At 48.1% G+C, this 22,656-nt stretch overlaps 10 protein-coding genes across 10 annotated transcripts; 4 read left to right on the forward strand and 6 right to left on the reverse strand.

The window, feature by feature from the left end:
* Positions 1-337: 337 nt before the first annotated feature.
* Positions 338-4,252, forward strand: BHQ10_006330 (uncharacterized protein; the record flags this gene model as incomplete). The annotated part of the gene is made up of 3 exons (XM_040878905.1): positions 338-3,479; positions 3,529-4,167; positions 4,221-4,252. 3 exons carry the CDS (start codon positions 338-340, stop codon positions 4,250-4,252), a joined length of 3,813 nt encoding a protein of 1,270 aa, XP_040734834.1.
* Positions 4,253-4,763: 511 nt separating this feature from the next.
* BHQ10_006331 (uncharacterized protein) lies at positions 4,764-5,539 on the reverse strand (the record flags this gene model as incomplete). Its single annotated transcript, XM_040878906.1, has 2 exons — positions 4,764-5,407; positions 5,470-5,539. 2 exons carry the CDS (start codon positions 5,537-5,539, stop codon positions 4,764-4,766), a joined length of 714 nt encoding a protein of 237 aa, XP_040734835.1.
* A 488-nt stretch (positions 5,540-6,027) lies between these two features.
* BHQ10_006332 (uncharacterized protein) lies at positions 6,028-6,938 on the forward strand (the record flags this gene model as incomplete). Its single annotated transcript, XM_040878907.1, has 2 exons — positions 6,028-6,050; positions 6,116-6,938. The coding sequence occupies 2 exons, from the start codon at positions 6,028-6,030 to the stop codon at positions 6,936-6,938; spliced, it is 846 nt and encodes a 281-aa protein (XP_040734836.1).
* Positions 6,939-7,389: 451 nt separating this feature from the next.
* BHQ10_006333 (uncharacterized protein) lies at positions 7,390-8,791 on the reverse strand (the record flags this gene model as incomplete). The annotated part of the gene is made up of 5 exons (XM_040878908.1): positions 7,390-7,477; positions 7,529-8,432; positions 8,494-8,568; positions 8,628-8,682; positions 8,759-8,791. The coding sequence occupies 5 exons, from the start codon at positions 8,789-8,791 to the stop codon at positions 7,390-7,392; spliced, it is 1,155 nt and encodes a 384-aa protein (XP_040734837.1).
* A 679-nt stretch (positions 8,792-9,470) lies between these two features.
* On the reverse strand, positions 9,471-10,367 carry BHQ10_006334 (uncharacterized protein; the record flags this gene model as incomplete). The annotated part of the gene is made up of 3 exons (XM_040878909.1): positions 9,471-9,885; positions 9,952-10,231; positions 10,289-10,367. The coding sequence occupies 3 exons, from the start codon at positions 10,365-10,367 to the stop codon at positions 9,471-9,473; spliced, it is 774 nt and encodes a 257-aa protein (XP_040734838.1).
* Positions 10,368-11,043: 676 nt separating this feature from the next.
* On the forward strand, positions 11,044-12,203 carry BHQ10_006335 (uncharacterized protein; the record flags this gene model as incomplete). Its single annotated transcript, XM_040878910.1, has 5 exons — positions 11,044-11,046; positions 11,119-11,184; positions 11,259-11,417; positions 11,483-11,809; positions 11,880-12,203. 5 exons carry the CDS (start codon positions 11,044-11,046, stop codon positions 12,201-12,203), a joined length of 879 nt encoding a protein of 292 aa, XP_040734839.1.
* Positions 12,204-12,375: 172 nt separating this feature from the next.
* Positions 12,376-16,023, reverse strand: BHQ10_006336 (uncharacterized protein; the record flags this gene model as incomplete). The annotated part of the gene is made up of 8 exons (XM_040878911.1): positions 12,376-12,799; positions 12,870-13,035; positions 13,684-13,845; positions 13,902-14,063; positions 14,126-15,519; positions 15,571-15,802; positions 15,868-15,938; positions 16,019-16,023. The coding sequence occupies 8 exons, from the start codon at positions 16,021-16,023 to the stop codon at positions 12,376-12,378; spliced, it is 2,616 nt and encodes an 871-aa protein (XP_040734840.1).
* Positions 16,024-18,664: 2,641 nt separating this feature from the next.
* On the reverse strand, positions 18,665-19,875 carry BHQ10_006337 (uncharacterized protein; the record flags this gene model as incomplete). The annotated part of the gene is made up of 2 exons (XM_040878912.1): positions 18,665-19,292; positions 19,349-19,875. 2 exons carry the CDS (start codon positions 19,873-19,875, stop codon positions 18,665-18,667), a joined length of 1,155 nt encoding a protein of 384 aa, XP_040734841.1.
* Positions 19,876-20,462: 587 nt separating this feature from the next.
* BHQ10_006338 (uncharacterized protein) lies at positions 20,463-20,943 on the reverse strand (the record flags this gene model as incomplete). Its single annotated transcript, XM_040878913.1, has 2 exons — positions 20,463-20,776; positions 20,838-20,943. 2 exons carry the CDS (start codon positions 20,941-20,943, stop codon positions 20,463-20,465), a joined length of 420 nt encoding a protein of 139 aa, XP_040734842.1.
* A 333-nt stretch (positions 20,944-21,276) lies between these two features.
* Positions 21,277-22,470, forward strand: BHQ10_006339 (uncharacterized protein; the record flags this gene model as incomplete). The annotated part of the gene is made up of 2 exons (XM_040878914.1): positions 21,277-21,974; positions 22,068-22,470. The coding sequence occupies 2 exons, from the start codon at positions 21,277-21,279 to the stop codon at positions 22,468-22,470; spliced, it is 1,101 nt and encodes a 366-aa protein (XP_040734843.1).
* Between the last annotated feature and the right edge of the window lie 186 nt (positions 22,471-22,656).

Consider the following 22,656-nt stretch of genomic DNA (forward strand, 5'->3'; position numbering starts at 1 on the left):
ACTGCAGGCGCTCTGAAGAATCCGAACATTCCACCAGCCTCGACGCGATCACGAGGCCTCTTGTACCTTGCGCTCGGATGGGCGTGATCCCTTCTCACTCAGACAATTACTGCGACCGCCCCTCTTCTGTCTCTGTCCAATCCAGCAAGTATTCCGTTGAGCAACAAATGACGTTCTGTACACTTCATTAAGTCGCGCACGGTATACACAAGCGACTTCTTTATACATTATACGAAATTCTTACAAAATACATAGATTGAATACCCTCGTCTCCGCCTTCAGGGGTGATCTCGTCAAGCCAAGCAAAGGTCGGAGTTTGTCATCTTGAGCATGCAGAATGAATGAGGATGCTATCAGCGGCGAGCGCCATACAATGGCCGACGCTGTCAAATCTTCTCCCTCTAACGACTCGACCTTCAGTTCGCCAGCACGAACCCCACCGAATGCCCTCCATAATCGTGGACCAAGGACTATGCCACGGACTTCCTCGATCGATTCCGCAATTTCGTCTATATCCTCCGCCTCTCATTCACAAAACTCCTCGATCGACCTCAACTCGTTGAAACCATCGGATATTAATAATATAATTACAGCAGCTGGTTCTGCGGAAGCAGTAATTCTACATCTTTTGAAGGATAGACAACATGCAATCGCACGGAATGATCAACTCTGGAGGCTGCTCGAAAAACAACGTGCGCTTGTGCTAGGGTTAAACAGGGACCTAGAACGCGCTATAAAGGATAAGGATCGGTACAAGAAAAAGTTGAAAGAACTACAAAGTCAAGCCCCGCCCTTACCCACGAACAATCAACAGTCTTTGCCGTTGAGGGAGGCGTCGGCCAAAGTTCAAGCGTCGAACTCGACTACTATCGTGGATACTTCCCCTCCGCAGCATTCAGACAGCTCGCCTCAAGATGATTCACCCAAGACCCAAGACTCGACGAAAACAGCTGTGGCGCCAGTGCCACTATCCGTTCCACATTCACACGAGATCTTAGAGGCTGAAATACCGGAAGATACTGTCAGTCCCGCACCTCACGCGCATACCTTTCCTACAGGAACCGCCAACCAGTACGCTTCGAGGATGCAACACACTCATGGTCCCCCTGAGCTGCCGCCGCCAAATCGCAAACCTCCTCCCGCTCCGCTCAATCTCAGTCATATGGCTCGCCGTAGCTCCCCAATAGACCCGCATGCATTTCAGAACTCCGATTCTGAGTACGAAGATCGCGACAGAGGCCGGCGAAGAACAAGAGAAGATGATGATAAGGAACGTGAAGCCGCTGTTGTCCGCGAACAGGAAGCTCGCAGTAGGTCCAAGAAGCAAACGTCTGAGCCTTCATCTAGTGAACAATCATCATTTCCTGCCGTACCTACCGGACTCCCCTCTAGCCCCAGGAAGATCGTCGCTCAGTCTCCTTCACAAATGGCTGGTGGGCAGTATGGTGCGACAGAATCTCTCGCAGCAATTGTCAATTCGAAAGAATCAGAGCTTATGCCGCTGGCCGATCGAAGGGCTATGTCTCCACCAACCCCTGGCTTACCTCTGAGTCCTCGGCCTGGAGACCGACCCCTAGGATCTCCCCTCCCAAGACAACCCAGAGAAGGAACAGGTTTGCCCTTTTCGCCGCCGATGTCACCAAGAGGCACAGTCACAGGTCTTCCTCAATCTCCTCGTGCAAACATACAGCCTAGCTTGCAGCCGCAGAAAAATTTTCACACTGCCGATGGTCCTGGACCTGAGATTCCAACCATTGATGTCTCTGTCGAGATTGATAGTCCACATTCTCCATATGGTTTCAATAAGACTATCTATCAAGGCCTCGTCTCCGAGAATTACCCTGGTCTTCTTCTGCCACCGAATGCATTGCCGTCTATCGAAGTCAAAGTCGCATCTTCTCGGCTTCGCCCTTCTAGACACAGTTATATCGGCGGCAGACCCGAGGAGGAACCCGTTTTTGTCCTCAGTGTCTTCTCACGCTTTGATGGAGCGGAGCTATGGCGTGTAGAAAAGGCGATTCTTGCACTTCCACAGCTTGATCAGCAAGTCCGCCAATCATGTGACTTCCAAGGAAGATTACCAGACCGAGCCATTTTCAGTGGTCACTCTCCAGCCAAGATTGATGCCAGAAGGGAAGCGTTGAATTTATATTTCGAAACCCTTCTTGATACACCAATGACAGAACCTACAGCCTTGGTGATCTGTCGCTTCTTGAGCTCCGACGCAATCGAGCCGCGCGATGATGAGACTGTACTAATGAGAGCTAACGGCAAGTCAACACCTGAACTCGTTCGCGGCCCTGACGGTCGACCAAGGAAAGAAGGCTATCTCACCAAGAGAGGCAAGAATTTCGGTGGCTGGAAATCCAGGTACTTTGTGCTGCATGGTCCTGAGCTCAAGTATTTTGAAGGTCCCGGCGGAGCTCATTTAGGCACAATCAAGATACCCAATGCACAGATAGGCAAGCAATCTCAAGGCGGACACAATCAATCTCCGTCTCGAACTGAAGATGACTCTGACAATCAATACCGTCACGCTTTTCTCATTCTCGAACCTAAGAAAAAGGACACCTCATCCCTTGTACGTCATGTTCTATGCGCAGAAAGCGATGCAGAGAGAGATTCTTGGGTTGATGCACTGTTGCATTACGTTGAAATACCATCATCCGAGGATGAAAAGCCGAACGCGAAGTCGTCAAACGGCACAAAACATCCGGCTACTTCAAATACGAAGCCGCGATTATTCCCTGCAGGCAGCAAAAAAGGCAACAAGGGTACTGAGAGCCCCGATATTGAAGTACAGGACTCTGTACAGAGCTTTAAGTATGATGATGCTGTTCCTGCTGAACCTCCAGTCTTTGGAACAACGGTGGATGAGGCCAGTCGAGGATCTCCGACATCAAACGACCATATTATTTCCGATGCTATGAATGCGGGATACAACAACTCAAAGATCATATCTGGTCCAACTAATGGTTCTGTCATTCAAGACGTCGGCGCCTGGGGCAATAAGGCTCCAACTTCGGTGAAAGAGAAGAAACGAAGTATCTGGGGCTTCAGAGGACATTCGAACTCAGACCTAGCTCAGGCCGGAGATTCCGAGTCCCAAAATCACAAATCTTCAACAGAGAGGCGAGGATCTGTTCGACCAGTCTTTGGAATGCCTCTCGTAGAAGCAGTACAGTACTGCGGGCCGAGAGACGTCGACGTAAATCTTCCTGCTGTGGTGTACCGCTGTATCGAATACTTGGAAGCCAAGAACGCTGCTTCTGAAGAGGGGATCTTCAGGCTAAGTGGCTCGAACCTGGTGATTAAGGCACTCAAAGAACGCTTCAATACCGAGGGAGACGTAGACTTTTCGGCAGGCGATCATTACTACGACGTCCATGCAGTAGCTTCACTGTTCAAACAATACTTACGAGAGCTACCAACCACTGTCTTAACCCTTGAGCTTCAATCTGAATTCAGACGGGTACCTGGTAAGTATCATTGGCGCGACGTTCTGAAACTTAAAACTGACTCTGCTAGAACTGGATGATCATGAACGGAAGATTAGTGCTCTCAGCACATTGGTGCATATGCTTCCCAAGCCGAATCTTTCTCTTCTTATGGCTCTTTCTCAATTTCTCATTACCATCATTAATAATTCCGACGTGAACAAAATGACAGTCCGCAACATCGGAATCGTCTTTGCACCGACCTTGAACATACCCGCGCCTGTCTTTTCCATGTTTCTCACGGAGTATGATAGCATCTTCAATAATGCACCACAGCAAATACCCCCTACGGAAACATTAGCGGCACCGGCTTCTTTGATACCAGAGGATGTTCGTTCTCCCCGACGTCAAATGTTCTCAGAGCTACCGACACCGTCGTACGGCCAGACTTCGTTCTATGTCCCAGACGACGCCGATCATCATCAGTCCCAAGATGCAATAAGAGCGAACTACGACACCGGCTTCATCCCCATGATCCCATCGTATGACGGAGCAGCACAGAGAGGCATCGATCCTCGTCGTCAGCCTTCTAATGCCCAACGCACGACACGTATGCTGGATCCTAACGAAAACATGAGGTCCACCAAAGCGAAGCGGAGAGAAAGTTCTATGCTCTTCATGGATATGGGCCATCGCAAGAGTTCTGCGCCTCGAATGGGAGACGACCAAAGTGAGTTGATACCATCATCGAATAATCAACATATAACTAACAATTGCTTGCAGCTCTTGTCACACACGAATCCGCCTTTGAATGATGAATTTCTTGTTCATTTTTGCTAGATATATCCGTTAATTTTCATCCATATACGCCATTTATGTGAAGAATCTCACGAACCCTACATGACACGCTCTTACCTACTTTCTTCTAACCCTCTTATGGCTTGATTTCAATGACTAGTTAATAAGATCAACCATTTCAATTGTTTGCAAAGAAAGGGGCAATGTAAGGTCTTGATGGCCTGCTTGTCTTTTTCACTCAATCAGCGTGAACTTGGAGCGTTTTATCACCGATTGCTTTTGAGTTGTTCTATATTTATACCCTTCTTTTTCATATTTATACTCTTTTACTCTGTTCAGTCTGTCCTTGACGTGAGCCATTGATATACATGACAACACATCATCATCATTCATTCAATCTTACTTTGCGAATTTCGCTGCAGTAAACTTAGTTTCATCCTACAATTACAGTATATTCTTTCAGAGTACACCAGCGACGTGGTCATGATGACATATCCTACAGTTCTTTGTGAAATGCAATGATCCAAATTACAGAAATCTCCTCGTTCGATCTCCCTGATATAACCCCAACAATTCACCCGTCTCCGACGCCCATTCCCTAACACCATCCACCAGCGCCTTCGCAAGGCCAACGTTCTTATTCCTGCCACTACCACCTTCAGGTAGAGAAGTCGAAGGAGCAGCGGTTGTGCCCGTAGCATACTCCGACCCAATACTCGGCAGCACATTATCACCAGCACTCAGACTCACGAACAGCGCAAATGGAACCAGCCAAACGCACAACCCGAAATAGGATGCCACTTCAGTGAAGGTAGGCATATTCTCGTAGTCCGGCTGATACGGTCGACGCCATGATGTCGCATCGCGCGACGAGGATGATGGGGCCGGTGGTCTCGAGAAATGCCGGAACCAGACCCAGTGATTCAGACAAACCAGCAAACAAGAAAGGACGAATAGAGGGTCTGATAATTTGACGATAGGGAATTTGCGGAGGTTGCTTGCGTAAACGAGGTGGGAGAATATCGAGAGGAGGGAGAGGGTGAGCGGGAAACTGTCAAAGAGCCATAGCAGGATCTGGACTGCGATGACGCCATATATGAGTCGTGAGAGGATGCGGCGGGCAATGACGGTGTGTTCTTCGACTAGTTCGGAGAGGTAGTATAATCCTGAAGCTGGTTTGTAGGACGGTGGTTAGCTTTTGAGCATGGAAGGGACGTAGGTCGAGAATACGTACCAATAGCTAAAGTTAGGAAAGCGAAGCCTACGACAACGCCTGTGTATCCGACTAGTGGGAGAATCCACATCTTCGACGGTGTGTAGGGAATAGATGTTGGCTACTATATGAAGCGGCGTAAAGAGTGTAGGACCTTGCTTATTTGAGTCAGGTGTAGTAGCGTAGCGATATGAGCCTTGATTCCTCCAAGGTCAAGGAATTGAGTGTCTAGAACAGTCTGGCTGTGTGATCGTCCTTTGTGAGTAGGTAGCGTAGACAGGTATGTAAGAATATACCCATACAGGTCGCAATATTACGAAGTTATATCCATCTGGCTTAATAGTCTGATGATGATAGGCGCTTATCGTAATCATTGTGGGTCCCGTGGATAGCCTGTTCTGCCTTAGGTCTAAGGCAACACAGAATTTATTGCGGGCCACAAATTTACTTCTTCATACAACCACCAACAACCTCCACGATCAGACTGCTTTGCGATCAATTCTGCTTGATACACAGAGGCATATTGCTCTTATCAACTGAGTACCATTTTTTGGCATAAAATATACAATATACGACACCATGTCGCGCCCTGAGGATATCCTGTGCGTTCGCTGAACCTCTCGTTTGATTTGCTCAGTCGAACGACAAACTAACACAGTTTATGCAGTCCCCCCGATCTCTTCTATAACGACAATGAATCCCGAAAATATACCACCTCTTCTAGAATCCGCAACATCCAGGCGGACATGACACACAGAGCCTTAGAACTATTAGACCTACAAAGTCCATCACTCATTCTCGACCTCGGCTGTGGATCAGGTTTATCAGGCGAAATTCTCTCCAGTGTGCCACCGGACGAGGGCGGCCCTCATATGTGGATTGGCATGGATGTTTCGCCTAGCATGCTTGATGTCGCTTTACAACGAGAAGTTGAGGGGGATCTGTTTCTGGCAGATATCGGTCAGGGAGTACCATTCCGGCCTGGTTCGTTCGATGCAGCGATTAGTATTAGTGCTATTCAGTGGCTGTGCAATGCAGAGACTAGCGACGTGAGTCCCGAGGGCAGATTGAAACGTTTCTTTGAGGGTCTATATGCGAGTTTGCGACGGGGTGGACGCGCGGTCTGTCAGTTTTATCCCAAGAATGACGCTCAACGTAGCATGATCAGTTCGGCTGCCGTCAAGGCGGGCTTTGGTGCTGGTATATTGGAAGATGATCCCGGTACCAAAAATAGCAAGACATACCTCGTACTTACTGTTGGTGGAGGAGGTTTGACTGGCGATATCACTGGCGTCGTCGGCGGCATGGATGGTGTTGATATTGTTGATTCGCGCAAGAGGGATAACGCCGCCAAGATTGCGAGATCGTTACAAGAGAAGAAAGGCAGCAAATCGTGGATTTTGAGGAAGAAGGAACAGATGACACGGAAAGGAAAGGTTGTCAAGGCTGATTCAAAGTACACTGGAAGGAAGAGACGCATTGCGTTTTAAAAAATTGATCGTCACAGCCTTCGTACAATCACCATGATTATATGCGCCTTCTTTTCAAGGTCCATGCAAGCTCCTTGTACTGTCTCGCGCCAGGATCTTCCGCCCTGTGCTCATCTCATGTGATGGGCAGGCACGGAGCAGAGAGTGCAAGTAAGAACTCGTTCGTCAGCTTGTACGGCATGAATCTGACAAGAGTCATGCTACCATCATGTGCTTTGTCTACCTTGGTGATGAAGCCATCAAAATTGATACCCAAAATGCTACTTCGCGTGTACGCCTACCCATTTACAATTCAAGAGCAAACTCTAAACGTACAAATACTACATTGTAAAAGAAAGTATTCTAGATGAAAAATCTAAAATAAATACGTGAACTCTATGAATATAAGTGTACATGTGTCTCAATAAAAAGTTCACTGCGCCATCCCCGAGTTACAAAAAGCGAAAAATTTTTAGAAAGAAGCCTCCATCTTATCCAAGACTGCGCGAGTGAACTCGTGGGTTGTGGCGACACCACCCATGTCGCGAGTTCTTATTTTTCTGTAAGACGTTAGACATGATGCAATTAGAGCTATTGGCTTTGAGACTTACCCTTCACCAATAACATCATAAACAGCCTTGGAGATTCTGTTGGCATGTTCGTCCAAACCAAGGTGACGAAGGAGCATAGATCCGGAAAGTATCAAAGCAGTGGGGTTAGCCTGATCCTTTCCTTTGATATCAAGACCAACGTGACGGCATCCGGGCTCGAAAACAGCGACTTCGCGGCCCATGTTGCAACCAGGGACAATACCGGGACCACCGACGAGGGCAGCGCCAATATTAGACAAGATACCACCGTACAGATTGGGCATGACCATGACATCGAATTGCTGGGGGCGGGAGACAGCTTGCATAGAAGCGTTGTCAACAATCATATCGTTGGTCTCCAAAGTAGGGTAGTTCTCGGCGACCTTCTTGAAAGTGTTGCGGAAGAGACCATCAGCCAATTTCATGATGTTAGCCTTGTGAATGCAAGTAATCTTCTTGCGGTTGTTTGCCAAAGCAAAGCCAAAAGCGAATTTGGCAATGCGCTCTGACTTGGCGCGGGTGATAATCTTGAGGGACTCGACGACACCCTGGACAGACTGGTGCTCAAGACCCGAGTATTCACCCTCAGTGTTCTCACGGATAATGCAGAGGTCGACATTCTCGTGTCGGGTCTTGTATCCGGGAATGTTCTTAATAAGGACAACAGATGCGTAGATATCAAGCTCCTGGCGCAGAGCGACGTTGAAGGATTGATGACCTGAGCGCTCGACAGGGGTGTGCAGGATACCCTTGAGACCCAACTTGTTGCGTCGCAAAGAGGCAATAGACTCTCTGAAAAGCTCTTCGGAGTGTTTGTTTCCAGTGTCCACACCGCTGACGTCGACCTGTTCCCATTCAATGGGGACGTTGTCTGCCTTGAAAATAGTCTTGACTGATTCGGCGACCTCGGCTCCAATTCCGTCACCTAGATGATAGGAAGCATTCAGTCACCGCACCACGCACATCCGATTGCGATATAAACATACCTGGAATCAGAGTCACTGTGTACTTGCCGCCGTACTTTGTGGGCTTGAAGATATCAGACTGAACTGTGGCCATAGCTATACGCCAGCTTTAGTCTTGCATTCTCACGAAAGATGTGTCTTACACGATCACTTACACCTCGTTGCAACATAGGATGGGCGGCTGGTGGAAGTGGCAGTGCGCAAAATAGCCTAAACAAAGGTGCTGTCAGTCCGAAGTCCGTCCCAGTTTGGTCTTGCTAGGAGGGGCGCGTTATGAGAAGCATACCTGCGTGGGCTGCGAAGATCTGAGAGAGAACATCTTGATCGTTTATATCACTTCCTTCCGTCTAAAAAAAAACAAGCCACAAGAAACAGAAACGATTGGGAGAGGGGAGAGCAATTGCAGAGGTTGGGAATAATGAGGAGAAAAATCACGCAGCGAAAGTTCTTGTTTGGCAGTTTGGGATGGATGCAATGGTTACAGGCGGGATCCGCTGCGAAAGGAAAAATGCCCGCCTTTCGCTGCGGTATTTTTGCTAATACAGGAGAATTACGCAGGACAGCCGACTTGGCGCCCGACTGCCTGCCGCCGAGCTCATTCCGGATCTCGGAGCGTGTACGGTAAGTACGGTAAGTGACGAGCATCGGATCGAAGCACGCCAAACATTGGCAGCCGGCAACCCGCGTCGGATCCATTCTCAAATTACGTACGTCGCATCTTTGACCTTCTCCAGCTTCATTATTTTTCTGGATAGTTGGATTCACCTCAACTGTCTGAGCTTGCTATATGGTTTCTCTGAATTGACAACATCTTGTTCAGCAGTATGCGTCATATTACATGCGAATAATGGTGGTATGACTTTGCGCCTGAGTCGCACAGCAGCAACCTTAACACCCTTCCGATCATCCGGATAACCGCTTTGCCACTAAAGAGCTCACTAAAGGTACAAGTTACGACACTAATTTCGAGAACAGCTCAATGACAGCGCTGCAGAACATTACATCGCATGCTCCCTCATACAGTCCCAGCGATATTCATGCCCTCCGCCGTAGTCCCACCAACTCCGCGCGTTATACACAGGGTCCTTACATGCGCTGTATGTCGACCCGGTAGAAGGTTCTTGTGGCAGGKGCGCKCCTTGAGCTAGGCTCTGGTTCTGAGGCTGGTTCATTGTGTTGTTACTTTGACTATGCGCGTATCCAAGCGACATGTACGGCTCGGCCTCTGAAATCTCAGGGTCCAAGCCGCCGATGAGTTGTGATTGGAAGTGGTTGTCAACATTGAAACTCGAGCGCTTGCTGTCTCTTGTCGCAGTATCAGAGAGTTCCGGTTCGCTGTCCATCTCCATATCGAACGATTCGGACGGCGTCGGGGCGAATGCATCAGATTGTCTTGAAGCCGTTTGCGCTACCCTAGAGATTAGTCGACTTAGTCGTACTCCGGTATTGGACTGGCTTACAAGCCGGGAACAGACATACCAAGTAGCTTTGTTGCTTTCACTGGGTACACTCGGATGACCATTCATGTTATACGGCGATACGATGAAGCTATGAGCTGCAGCAGAGGCATACACGATGCGATTCGCAGCCGGCTTGCTCTCTACTGAGACCTGCTCGACTTGTGGCGTGATACTGTAAGCAGAGAAGCGAGCCACGAGTTCATCCTCTTGACTTCGAAGCCAGGCGTCAGACTCTGATAGACCGCACTGGATTTCTCCGTCAGTGACAACGCTTGCATAACATCGGTCGGGCTTTCGATCTGGACCGTATCACGACGTAGATAACGAATAAGGTAAATCTTATCTAACCTGCTGACATAATGTGCTCTCCTCGCAAGTCATATACATTGCTGTAGAATGTGCGGCATGGCCGCAATAGGGACAATTGGACGCCATTCTCTTTCGGAACTGTAGTTTCAAATAATTGAAGTCCCAAGTACTGTGTTATTCTGAGTCGACGAGTTTGGAGTCAGTAACAAATAGTATCTCTTGAACTTCTTTCGATATGAGCTAGAAGAAGAATTAAGTAACCGAAAATATACCTGGCAGTTATTATTTTACAATATTTTAATGTCTCTTCAAGCATAGGAAGTCGACCTTGGGTAATAGCTGCCTGATCGGGCATCGAAGCACTCATGACCTTCTGCAAGAACAGGGACGCTGACAAGCCCGCTTAACTCGATTAGAGGTTTGAAGCTTGCAGGCAGTGCTATACTGAATTGGTTATCATGACATTTGCATCAATCTCAAACGACGTTGTAAACTCTTTCTAAATATAAGGGTAATAAAATCACGTGATTCGTCATTGCTGATGATGCCTCAGGCTGCAAGGTGTCGGCCAGGCAGATACGGGTGACGCGATCCGAGCTCCTAGAGCTCCAGTATCATCAATCAGCACCACAGCATCGCAACAGCTTCCGTCAACCGCACTCATCCTTGAAGAAGCACTAGACTACTTCAATCCATCACCTGTGCTCAGATTCGACTGTTTCGATAGACCGACTGTGTAGCTACAGTTTCGAGAGAAACTCATTAAACATTTCCAGAGCTCAGCCGTCTCCGAACCAACATCATGGTGGGTTAAACCCTCCAGCCAGCACCCATTCATCATCAACTTTTAGTTCTAATCCAATCGAAATTTTTGCAGACTTCTATCGGAACAGGCTACGATCTTTCAAACTCCGTCTTTTCTCCAGATGGCAGGAACTTCCAGGTAGGCAACACCTACAGCACGAGCTGATCGAATCTAGCAAGATACTAACTCGATTCAATTCTTGACTCAAACAGGTCGAATACGCAGTCAAAGCAGTTGAGAATGGAGGCACTGCGATTGGTATAAGATGCAAAGATGGTGTTGTCCTTGCTGTTGAGAAATTGATTACAAGCAAGTTGTTGAAGCCTGGCGCGAATAAGAGGATAGCAACTGTTGACCGAAACGTTGGCATCGTACGTATCCCCCCGTCTCTGTTTATAGTCATATTTGCTGATCAGTGCTTGTTCGCGTATCATAGGTTTCTTCCGGCCTTGTTCCCGATGGACGACATTTCGTCTCCAGAGCCCGCGATGAAGCCGCTTCTTGGAGAAAGACCTACAAAGGACCAATTCCCACATCTGCACTCGCCAACAGACTTGGCGGTTACGTACAAGCCTACACCCTATACTCTAGCGTCCGTCCGTTCGGTGTTACTTCGATAGTGGGAGGCTGGGATTCAGAGACAGAGTTATCTGTGGATGGCCAAGTCGGAACCGGACCCAGCGTCGGAGCTGGTGGAAAGGCTAAGGATCTCAAAGCTGGTGGCCCTGGGCTGTATATGATCGAGCCCAGTGGTCTCTACTGGGTAAGAAATCCAACATATTCGTTGACTCCGATCTTTGGTTGTGGACAGTAACTGACCTCGAATCTTATAGGGTTACTACGGTGCAGCGACTGGCAAGGGACGACAAGCAGCAAAAGCAGAACTTGAAAAACTTGACCTTCCGGCCGGAAACCTCAGTCTCCTCGAGGGTGTCAAGGAAGCAGCTCGGATCATCTACGTTGCGCATGAAGAAGATAAGGATTTTGAACTTGAGATGACATGGATCAGTTCACTTGACGGCCCAACTAAGGGAAGACATGAGGAAGTGCCCCGTGAACTGCTGGAAGAGGCCGAGAAGGCTGCAAAGGCGGCCCTTGAAGGCGAAGATGAAGAAGAAGAGGAAAAAACGGGCGAGGGAGAGCAAATGGAAGAATAAATCAATCAGAGACCCTAGAATATGATTTACTTTGTTGCATTGAATACTTTCCTTCCATTTATATAAGTAGCCTGGCCAAATTCTGCCACACTTCGGTGACTTGTAAATCTTCTCTCAAGGAGAGGGCCAGCGCTCTCGTATCAACCGATTTCTTCTTCTCGATGAAACTTGCTCATGCAACAATTCTTCCCTCAGACCACCCCTTCCTCTTCAAAGCCAACTCAACAGCTGCATGACCCCAATCCTCTCCATGGTTATGCTTCTTCCCATTACCGAGTCCAGCCCGTTCAAGACCTTGCTCCTCGGTCAACAGAGTCAACAATCCGAAAATGACGGGAACATTAGCCTCGAGCTGAACGCGCATAAGGCCATGCGAGACAGCCTCGGAAATGTACTCAAAGTGCATTGTTTCGCCTTTGATGAGCACACCGATGGCAATGATTGCGTCGAAGGGGGCTGTTGATGCTGCAGACGCTGCGGAAGAGGAGGTGGTGGTGACAGCTTGCTGAGTCAAGTCGGAGGTTGACGAGGAGAGAAGGTCTGTTGCGGCGATGTCGCCGGTTGTCGAGCTAGCGGCAGCTTGGACGTGGGAGGCCCTATATATACTGTGCGAAAGACATATTTAGTTTGTTGTATACACGAACGAGCAATTCAGAGTGAACCAACTTTTGAACCGCAACTGGCAATTCATAGCTGCCAGGAACGGTCTGGATGACGATGTTATCCTTCGATACTCCGGTCGAAATGAGGCTATTCACAGCCCCGGATACGAGCGCGTCGATAATCTTTGTATTCCAACGAGCATGTACAATGGCAATTCGGAGACCGGTACCTATCCGCACAGCACAAAATTAGTGTCAATTGCACTACAGAGCTTCAGTAGGCAGCAAGCTGGCAAGTCGTGGCAGCCAATGCGGGGAGTCTGCATAGACAATTGACTGACCGTCATAGGTTTCACGGTCACCAGGTCCTTTGATAGTAGTCATATTGTCGATCAAAATATTTGTCTCTTGTTCTGTGTGTTTCAACGTATAGTCTCGACTAGATATGATTGAGAAGTAGTGAAGATGCTAGAGAGTGATCATGTCATTTTCGCCGATTATGGCATCGTGGTGGGGTTCTCCACATATCATTACTACGAGATGCATTAGCTTATATAAAGCTTAGAAATTAATCGAAAATATCACAACCAAATGGTGTTGGTCAGATAATGGGGATTACCTGTGTACATACACCCTTCTTGTAGATATGAAACTCATTGTATGTCATTAATGTTCTAAGGTCAAGATACCCACCAGTGTTTTACTATCCGATCAAAACAACTGAAAGCTAAAAGACATGAAAATATAAACCGGGCCAATGAAATGCCTATCGTTTTCCCCTAGACTCCAGCGCGAACCAAGTTTTTAGAAGTAAACGCTTTACTCGACTGTCACAGACTTGGCCAAGTTTCGGGGGAAATCGACGTTCAATCCCTCACCAACAGCAAGCCAGTAGGCGACCAATTGCAAGGGAATCACGTTAAGGAGACCTTGCAAGCAGTCCACGGTCTTGGGGATTTCAATTTTCTCGGTCTGGGAAGTAGGGAACTCCTCGTCGTTCTCGTTGCAGATGACGATGGGACGACCGCCACGGGCAATGACTATTCGAAGAGTTAGCTGTCATGATCTCGTAGCAAGTTGGTACGCGTCATCTTACCCTGCTGGTATGCGTTCAATGACTTAGCAAAGATATCATCGCGAGTGAGGATCATGATGATGGGAAGGTTCTCATCAACCAACGCAAGGACACCGTGCTTCAATTCACCAGACATGACAGCTTCGCAGTGAAGGTATGAGATTTCCTTGATCTTGAGGGCACCTACAACCAATATGTCAGTTCCTGAATATTACTAAAGATGGGTAAAAGGACAGATGACCAACCTTCCAAAGCTGTCGAGTACTGGCTACCACGACCAAGAAGCAAAAGACTCTTCTGGTTCTTGAAGAACTTGGCGCACATATCCTTAATGGGGTCGTTGAGCTTGAGGATTTGACGGAACTGGTCAGAGATCTTAGAAAGACCGTCCATGATCTCCTCGCGCCTCTTCTGCTTGGAAGCACGGTCCTCACTGAGGGATAGGGCAAACATGACCATGGCAACGAACTGGGAAGTGTAGGCCTTGGTAGAGGCAACACCGATTTCAGGGCCAGCGTTGATGTGCACACCACAGTGAGTGAGAAGAGAAATTGAGGAACCGACAACGTTGACAATACCAACAGTCAAGGCGCCACGCTCAAGGCAGTACCGGAGTGCCATCAAAGAATCCGCAGTCTCACCGGACTGAGAAACAAACACACAAGTGTCATCACGGAAGACTGGAGCTTGGCGATCCAAGAAATCGGAGGCAAGTTCGACAGCAATTGGAATTTCGGTAAGCTCCTCAAAGACACCACGCACGGCCATGCAGGAGTGGTAACTGGTACCACAAGCGATGAAGATGATGCGTCGGCAACGACGGATTGTGGAGATATATTGACGAAGACCACCAAGGGTCACTTTCTTGTTCTCAACATCCAGACGACCACGCATGGTGTTGACAACAGATTCGGGCTGCTCGAAAATTTCCTTCTGCATGAAGTGATCGAACTTGCCCTTCATGATCTCCTGTAATTCCAACTCGATGGTCTGGATAGCACGGACGTTGGAGGTGCCATCATCCTTGGTCAGACGATGAATGTTGAGCTGACCTTCGTGGATGTGAGCAATGTCGTCATCCTCCAAGTACAAGACCTTCTTGGTGTGCTCGACAATAGCAGAGGGATCGGAGGAGAGAAAGAACTCTGCAGGCTGGGGAATTCCATCGTCCGAAAGGAAAGCGCGAGATTGTGAGCGGTGCAAAAGCGACTTGTCAGGGGGCGCGAGAAGATTAGCAGCAGACTTCTTTATGGCCACGTTCTGGGAGGCTTGCTCGGCAGGAAGAGCACCCTCTTCAGAGTATTCGACGTCAACGAAGTCAACCTTCATCTTCTTGGAGGTGCGAACACCGATGACAAGAGGAGAACCCTTGCGAGCAGCGATCACTTCGTGTGGGTAGTGGACAGATTTCATGAGAAGACCGAAAGCACCTTGGAGCTCCTTGATGACCGCCTTGGCCAGGACAGTGAAGTCAATATCGGGATGCTGGTCGTAGAGGTACTTGGCCAATTTAGCGATACATTCCGTATCGGTCTCAGTCTCGAAACGGAAGCCCTTGCTCTCCAAAAGTGCCTTCAACTCCTTGTAGTTGGTGATGATACCATTGTGAACGATAGAGAATTCCCACTTGGGGTCGGATCTGCGAGCTGTGAGTATTTGGAAAGTGTCTGGTCCGAAGGATAGGATTCACCTGTGAGGGTGGCAGTTGATGCGAGAAGGAGGTCCGTGAGTAGCCCAGCGAGTGTGGGCAATCCCAGCGTGGGATTCGTAAGTCTTTTCCAAGTCGACGTTTGACTGTGCAATCAACTCTTTCAACTTCTCGACCTTTCCAACTTCCTTGAAAGCGAAGACCTCATTCTTCTTATCCCCATCAATAGCTAGACCGGCGGAGTCATATCCACGATACTCGAGTCTGGAAAGACCTAGAAGCAGAAAAGTGTTGGTCAGTTTGTGCAGACGATCGAAAAGTCGGCTGTGAAACACTTACCATTGACAAGAGTCTCTAGAATGTGACGACGGTCCTTCTCGACGAGGTAGTTGATATAACCGAAGATACCACTTTGATAATAGAGTTAGCTTATCCAGCCAGCTTTCAAAATAGAGTTGGTCACTGGTTCGTGTTCGGGAGAAGTGCTTACCACATGATTGCTATTCAATGAAAAGGAAGGTTTGAAGGATATAGACGATGTGCGATAGCAGGAAAATAGAGAAACAGATTGCTACAAGTCAATTGACAACCACAAGGCCCTAGGAGAGAGAATTGATGAGGAGGCGTTTCGTTTGGCGTGAGAAAAGGGTGGGGAGGCGGTAAGAGCGAATGGTGGAGGGGGGGGAAGCTGAAGACTGGCGAATTGGAGGTGTAGATCGAGGCAGCTCTTGCTGGGCGGTGTTTGAGATTTAAGGGTGGGGATGGCGAGAGGCGTACTTTTGAACGGAGAAGGATGAAATTAGTTAGACAGAGAGAAGAATGATACTTTTAAAAAAGTAGTTGTAAGTACACGGTGAGGGTGAATATGGGAAGAAGAAGGGGAGGGGTGAAAGAAGGAAGGATGAGAGGGACAGAGGATATAAATAACAGGAATCTGGTGGTTATGGAGACGGAGACGAGATGTATACACGGGTCCCCACTGGTAGAACAGCGCAGTCAAAAACAGAGCTTGAGCTACTCGTAGTACTTGCCAATAGCCTTGCGAAGAAGGAAACGACGCCCTGAATGATGTTCGACATGGAAACAGCTCCTCTTCAGGAAAGGGAAGGAGCAGGCCGAGCAGTAATTACGCGGTCAATACAAACATACATATACACTTACTGGTGCGTCACAAACAATGCTGTCCCGTGTAACTGTATACAGTACCGTACTACGTCGTACAGTACGCATGGATAAAAATAGGAGGGGCAATGCCAGCCACACTATTGGTACGGGCGTACTGACCAAGCTTGAAGCCTCGTCCGTTGTACTGTTTATTTGTTTTACATTAGTATGTGCTTTTGTAGCCAAGTACGTACTGAGTGGACAGGCCCAAATGGCGGTCGCGGGTACCGAAGATCTCCACAATGTGGGCTATGCATAGGCGTGGCGATTGGGAGATCCAGACATTGGCGAGTCCCCTGCCTGGCAACAGACACCCCGGGCCCTGGGTGGTGTCCACTTTCCTGAAACCATGTCTCAAACAGTGTTAATACTACGTACGCACTGCACAGAGAAAGTAATTTTATCAGAGGGGTGAATTGCTGACTCGGAGCTGTGGTGGTTGGACATATTTCGTCATCCGGTATGTTTCTCTGTCAGTAGTTGTGCATGCGCGGTGAGAGCTCATATGATGACACCGATACAATGCCACTTTGAATGATTGGCGGTGGTTTGTATTGTACGACATTGTATTTATTATACAACACCTTTACCGTACCTGTCAAGAGTCAAAAGAGCTACGTACATAGTACGAGGTGAACGCGAGAACCAATGGTTTGGAACGACTCGGTTTGATATACACGTTCAATACCATACGCTGTCGTCCCTCGAAAGAACAAAGGAATGTTCCTGCCCTTTTCCCCACCGAGAGATAACGCTATCGAACGATCTGTAGAATCAACTATCGAATTCCTGCCGAAAATGCTTCTGCAGAGGATTCAGGGGAACCGAACCACTGATGGTTCCTGGACAAGGGGTTCGCGAGAAGCGTGGCAGTGCACATTCTATTTTTATGCTTTGACCGTCAAGGACTTGGTAAAGTATGTGACCCGAGCATTGACTCAATCCACGGCATTGAGATTTGAGCCCTCTGCTAGTTGGTCACATTGTTGAGCTATTCCGTAGACTACTATGTATGGTAATTCGATCACTTTCGTAATAGGCCAATGCTCCCATCAGAGAAGTCACGATGAGGCTGTTGAGCTGATATTCAGCCTCAATATAAACTCGTCCAGTAATCAGCCCTCAGTCTTAGGGCTGAAGTCCAATCAAGTCAAGCTAAACCAAGCACAGAAAAGCATTCGAAGTCATGTCACAGGAGTTTAATATGAGATGCATGATCGACCAATTGCATTTTAATATCTTCTTAATGCCGAGACTAGGAGTAGGATGAGATAGACCGAGGTGAAGAAGAGCTCAGGAGTCGTGCATTGACGTAACAACAGACTAGTGAAAGGGATAAATTTAGAATCTGTCTAGCGGGTCGGAACATTAGCCATTCCGAGCCACTACGTATGCTGACTTCCGCATCTCCCCTCATTGCTTAGCAACTACTTCTTCCTCCAGTGTTATGTCATTCCATTGATTGACTGGATTAGGCCCTACACGCATTCTCCCTCGCGCGACAGCATAATATTAAGAAGTGAAGCCCGTCAAATTGACCGGGCCTATCTGTCAGGCCGAACAAACAAATCCCGTTACTTGATCCCTTACGGCGGGGCTGTCAAAAAGGGAMAATGGCAGGCTCAGCAGACGACCTAGACTTAGCAAAGGTACGAGTGTCTGCCCGCACGAATCGAGATACCTCCTTTCAGCTCAACAAACTTGCCCCCTTTTCAGTATACCTCCCGTCACGCATCGTTGACTAACCTAATATGACTACGATAGGCTTTCAAGGATCTAGCCCAGTGTGTCTTAAGCCCCCCCCTCTCCTGGCATTTAAGCTAATCCGAGTGAAATCTAGCGGCGAAAACACAGCTCTTGCTTTGGAAAATCATTTGTCTAAGCTAGAGCAAAAGATAGATGAACTTCTAGCGGCAGTAGAAGATGGCACACATAACGATCAGCAAGAATCCCGTGACGACCTGACGACGCATCACGAAGAAGCCGATTCGTCGAAGAGCGCGTCGAAATAAAAAAACCCGTCTGAACCTTTTTCGACTACCCCTTTCTCGGTGATAACGGCATCGATAAGAGCTGCCGGCGTGACGTCAAATGCAGGATTCCATACATCTATGCCGGTGGCTGCCAGTTGGATAGTCTCCATCTGCAAAGTGTCTCCCACGCGCCCCTGCAAGGGACCTTTGATGGTTGTCACCTCCGACGGGGCACGTTCTTCGATCACGATTTCATTTCCCGACGGAGTTCCTCGATCAATAGTTGTGCGTGGTGCGGCCACTAGGAATTTAACACCGTGATACTTCGCCAGTACGGCGAGAGCGTATGTTCCAATCTTGTTCGCAGTATCGCCGTTGGCGGCCACCCGGTCTGCGCCCACAACAATGGCCGACACTTTTGATTCGGTTTTGGCAAGTAAAGAGGCGGCCATCGAGTCCGTAATTAGGGTTGCAGGCATCTTCTCGTGTACTAGTTCATATGCAGTCAACCGCGCACCTTGGTTGTAAGGTCTGGTCTCTGTGCAATAGACGCGGTTTAAAGCCTTTCCTGCGTGAAGCGATCGGATAACGCCCAATGCTGTGCCATAACCTGCAGTCGCGAGCGATCTGTGTTCTCAATTAGCATGTCAAACAAGACATTATAGAAACATCGGCTTACTGACCCTGTGTTGCAATGAGTAAGCACATTGACTTTGCTCTGTCCTTGCGCCGCTGCTCGTTCAAGAATCCATTTTGCTCCATATGCGCCGATGTTCTGGTTGTCGCTAAGATCATGAACCAGCATCAACTCAGCTTCCTTAAGATACGCTGCAACGAGTGACTGTCCCGTAGAAAGCTGAGTTTGGATGTGCTCAGTCACCGTACGTTCGAATTTGAGCGCCGCATCAGCCAAGTTGACCGCAGTCGGCCTGCTGGTGACAAGGTAGTGTAGCTTTTCGATAATGAATAGGCCAACCTCTTCCGACGAAGACGACAATTTCCCGGCAGTTTGTAACTCGCTCAACTCGACCGCAAGCGACAGGATCGCAACAATCGCAATAGCGGGTGCGCCACGAACGCGCATTTCTTTGATTGCATGCCAACCATCTTGCGCAGAACGAATTGGAATGTATTCGGTAATAAACGGGAGTTGCAGCTGATCTATGATTTGCAACTGATTGTTGGCATATTTGATGGCTTGAAGCGACATGTTGTCGGTGTCTGTAGACCAGGGAAAAAGTTGTTTTCTGTATGAATGGCCTCAATGACCCCGCACTGGACCAAAAGAGAAAAGAAAAAAAAAAAGGTTGGCGAGAACTGAGGAAGTGTCAGATATGGACTTCCACGGATCTTTCTGTCAGTGAGCGTCAAGGGAGGGATTTGATTCTGTCTACCCAGGAGATAAGGAGATTTATATTGGAAAATTCACAGCCACATGCTATCTGCGCAGGTCCTGAATGGGCCGATGGCGAATCTTCAAGTGTGGGGTTTCTTTTCCTACTCTCGAGCTCTCCGTAGATGATTTGTCCTCCGACTGATACGCATTCTTACTGACTGACAATTAATATGAGGTATATCATAAATCTCTGGCTTCTCTCCTCGCATATCATTTAATATTTCACTTTCACGGCTTTGAGGTATAGCTAGGATAAAGTCGCACCATCACGACCTGTCACCGACTAGCATCGCGCCATTATTCCTCGAATATTAAACCACAAGATTTGACCTTCAACTCTATGCTCGTTGCATTACCTGGCAGTAGCTATACTATCCGAAACCATGCGCCATGCTCGAGTGTTATTGTTGAGCCACATCACAATTCTGTTTCTTGTTCGTGGTCTGATCGGAACTCGTCTCGGTGGTAGTAGATACGATGCCAGAGTATAAATGGTCCCCTTCAATCGGAGCCGGCTTTGTGACTATCGCGCTGAAATGTAAAGTACTACCTTCAGTCAGTTTCGCCAAGTCAACCCCATAATGAGTGCGAAATAGCATACCGTTGTTTCCACGAACAAAAGCGTCACCATAAGAGCGCCTTAGTTGCCCATTGACGTATTCCTCTGTTTTTTCCAATGCAATATTCATGTATCCATCGACAGACTGGAGTTCGCCTTTTTTGTGATCCTGATTAGCGTACGCCAAATGATAAAAAGAATCTTGTCCCATACGTACCTTGATAAACGACGCCAGAGTTGAGCTTCACAGTCACTGGAGCTCCAGTGATCTCGCTAAGAAAAGTCGAAGGATCCTTGCCTTCTGTTGGGTTTCCGTTGTCCATGGTGTCTAGAGCGTGTGTCGTGTCTGGTCTTATTCGTTCAGCCGGTCGATGGTTGACGAAAGCATTGGCAATGTTATCGGATGGCTGATGCTAGTATATTACGAAACTAGGATGGCTCCGTATGGCGCTAGCTCTGATTAGTGCCTAGCGGTAATATTTCCGCCTTTTAATCCCAGTCTGCCCCACAAAATGAAGCGTATTAACTATTACGCAGATCAATACATCTTATCGTCATCGCCAAAAAGACCGAGACTTCATTCCGTCTTGACAACTTATACAGAAGCTACTTATATGACATAGTATACGGCCCGAAACGCCCCAAATAGCGTCTTGATGCGCTCTTTCTTCAATAAGCCAGCCTGGGCTAAGACAGATGACGAACCCTCGGCGCCCGAATTCTATCGCAGATCCCATCAGACATACAAGGATATCCTAAAGGCGAATAGAGAGCAACGTCGCGAAGAAGCCGCAAAATCCGCCTTGAAACCTGTCGTCGAGTCGACCAGAGTTCCCGTCCGTTCTTCAAAGCGTCGCCGCATATCAGGCCAAGATGACGAGTCGATAAAAGATGCTTCAGAGACTGACGAGAATAAATCAGATGCTTCGTCACCACCGGTCGAGCAGTCAGCGAAGAATAATAAAACCAAACATGTTGAAAGCCGAGAAAATTCCCAGGATATTGATGAGGTCGCACTCGAAAATGAGCTGGCTGTTGCCGAGAAACAGAGAACGCCCTCGCCTGGGGTTCAAGTTGTTGAAGAACCACCACGGTTCCAAGAATCTTTATCCCGTCACCGACCTACACTATCGCCAGAAAAGGCTCGGAGCTCATCGTCGTGTCAAGATGGAGTATTAGCGAACGCTGGAAACGCAAAGGCCGCAAATGGTACTCAAGAAGACGCAGATCGAAAAGTAGAAATGAAAGCCGAGGTCGTGGTAGAGATACTGGTCACATCTGAGATTGAAAACACCAAACCGCTGATTGTTCGGCGACATATGTCACAACGATTTCGAGATATTCGCTTAACGTGGTGCGCGCGTCAGGGATTCGATCAGAAGATGACTGATTCTGTATATTTAACTTGGAATAAAAGGAGACTTTTTGACGTGACAACGTGTAGAAGTCTTGAAATCAGTTCTTCGTCGTCCCTATCTGATGATTTAGACTTTGAGGAGGGGGGGTCCCGTGATGTGCTGCGCATCCACGTTGAAGCCGTGACGGATGAGTTCTTGAAAGCTCGGGCTGAAGCAGAGGAATTGGCTTCGGCACCTTCAGCTCCTTCGCAAACCGCCGATAGCGAGGCATTTCACATTGTTCTGAAGAGTCCAGGTTATGGTGATTTGCGAGTGAAAGTCCTGCCCCGGACGCCTGTCCAACAGATCATAACCAATTTTCGGAGCAAGAGGAATATATCCCCGGGCAGTCAAGTTCTTCTCTCGTTTGACGGAGACGTCCTCGACCCTGACTCACAACTAAAGGATTACGACATCGATGACATGGATCTTGTGGAAGTCATCCTCCGATGATGATTTCCCACTTCGTGGACGTTAGTTATAAAACTTTTCCTTGAAAGCACGCTGGCGAGCTCACCAAGCACACACAAATCTTGAGTCAGAATCTTCCCCTAGGTAGATAACCTACATTATACCTTTGAAATGGAATATTGCTTAGAAGATTCATGGTGTTGTATAACCTAGGCTATCGATATAGAT

Source organism: Talaromyces amestolkiae (assembly GCF_001896365.1).
Source record: "Talaromyces amestolkiae strain CIB chromosome Unknown scaffold11.1, whole genome shotgun sequence".
NCBI lineage: Eukaryota > Fungi > Ascomycota > Eurotiomycetes > Eurotiales > Trichocomaceae > Talaromyces > Talaromyces amestolkiae.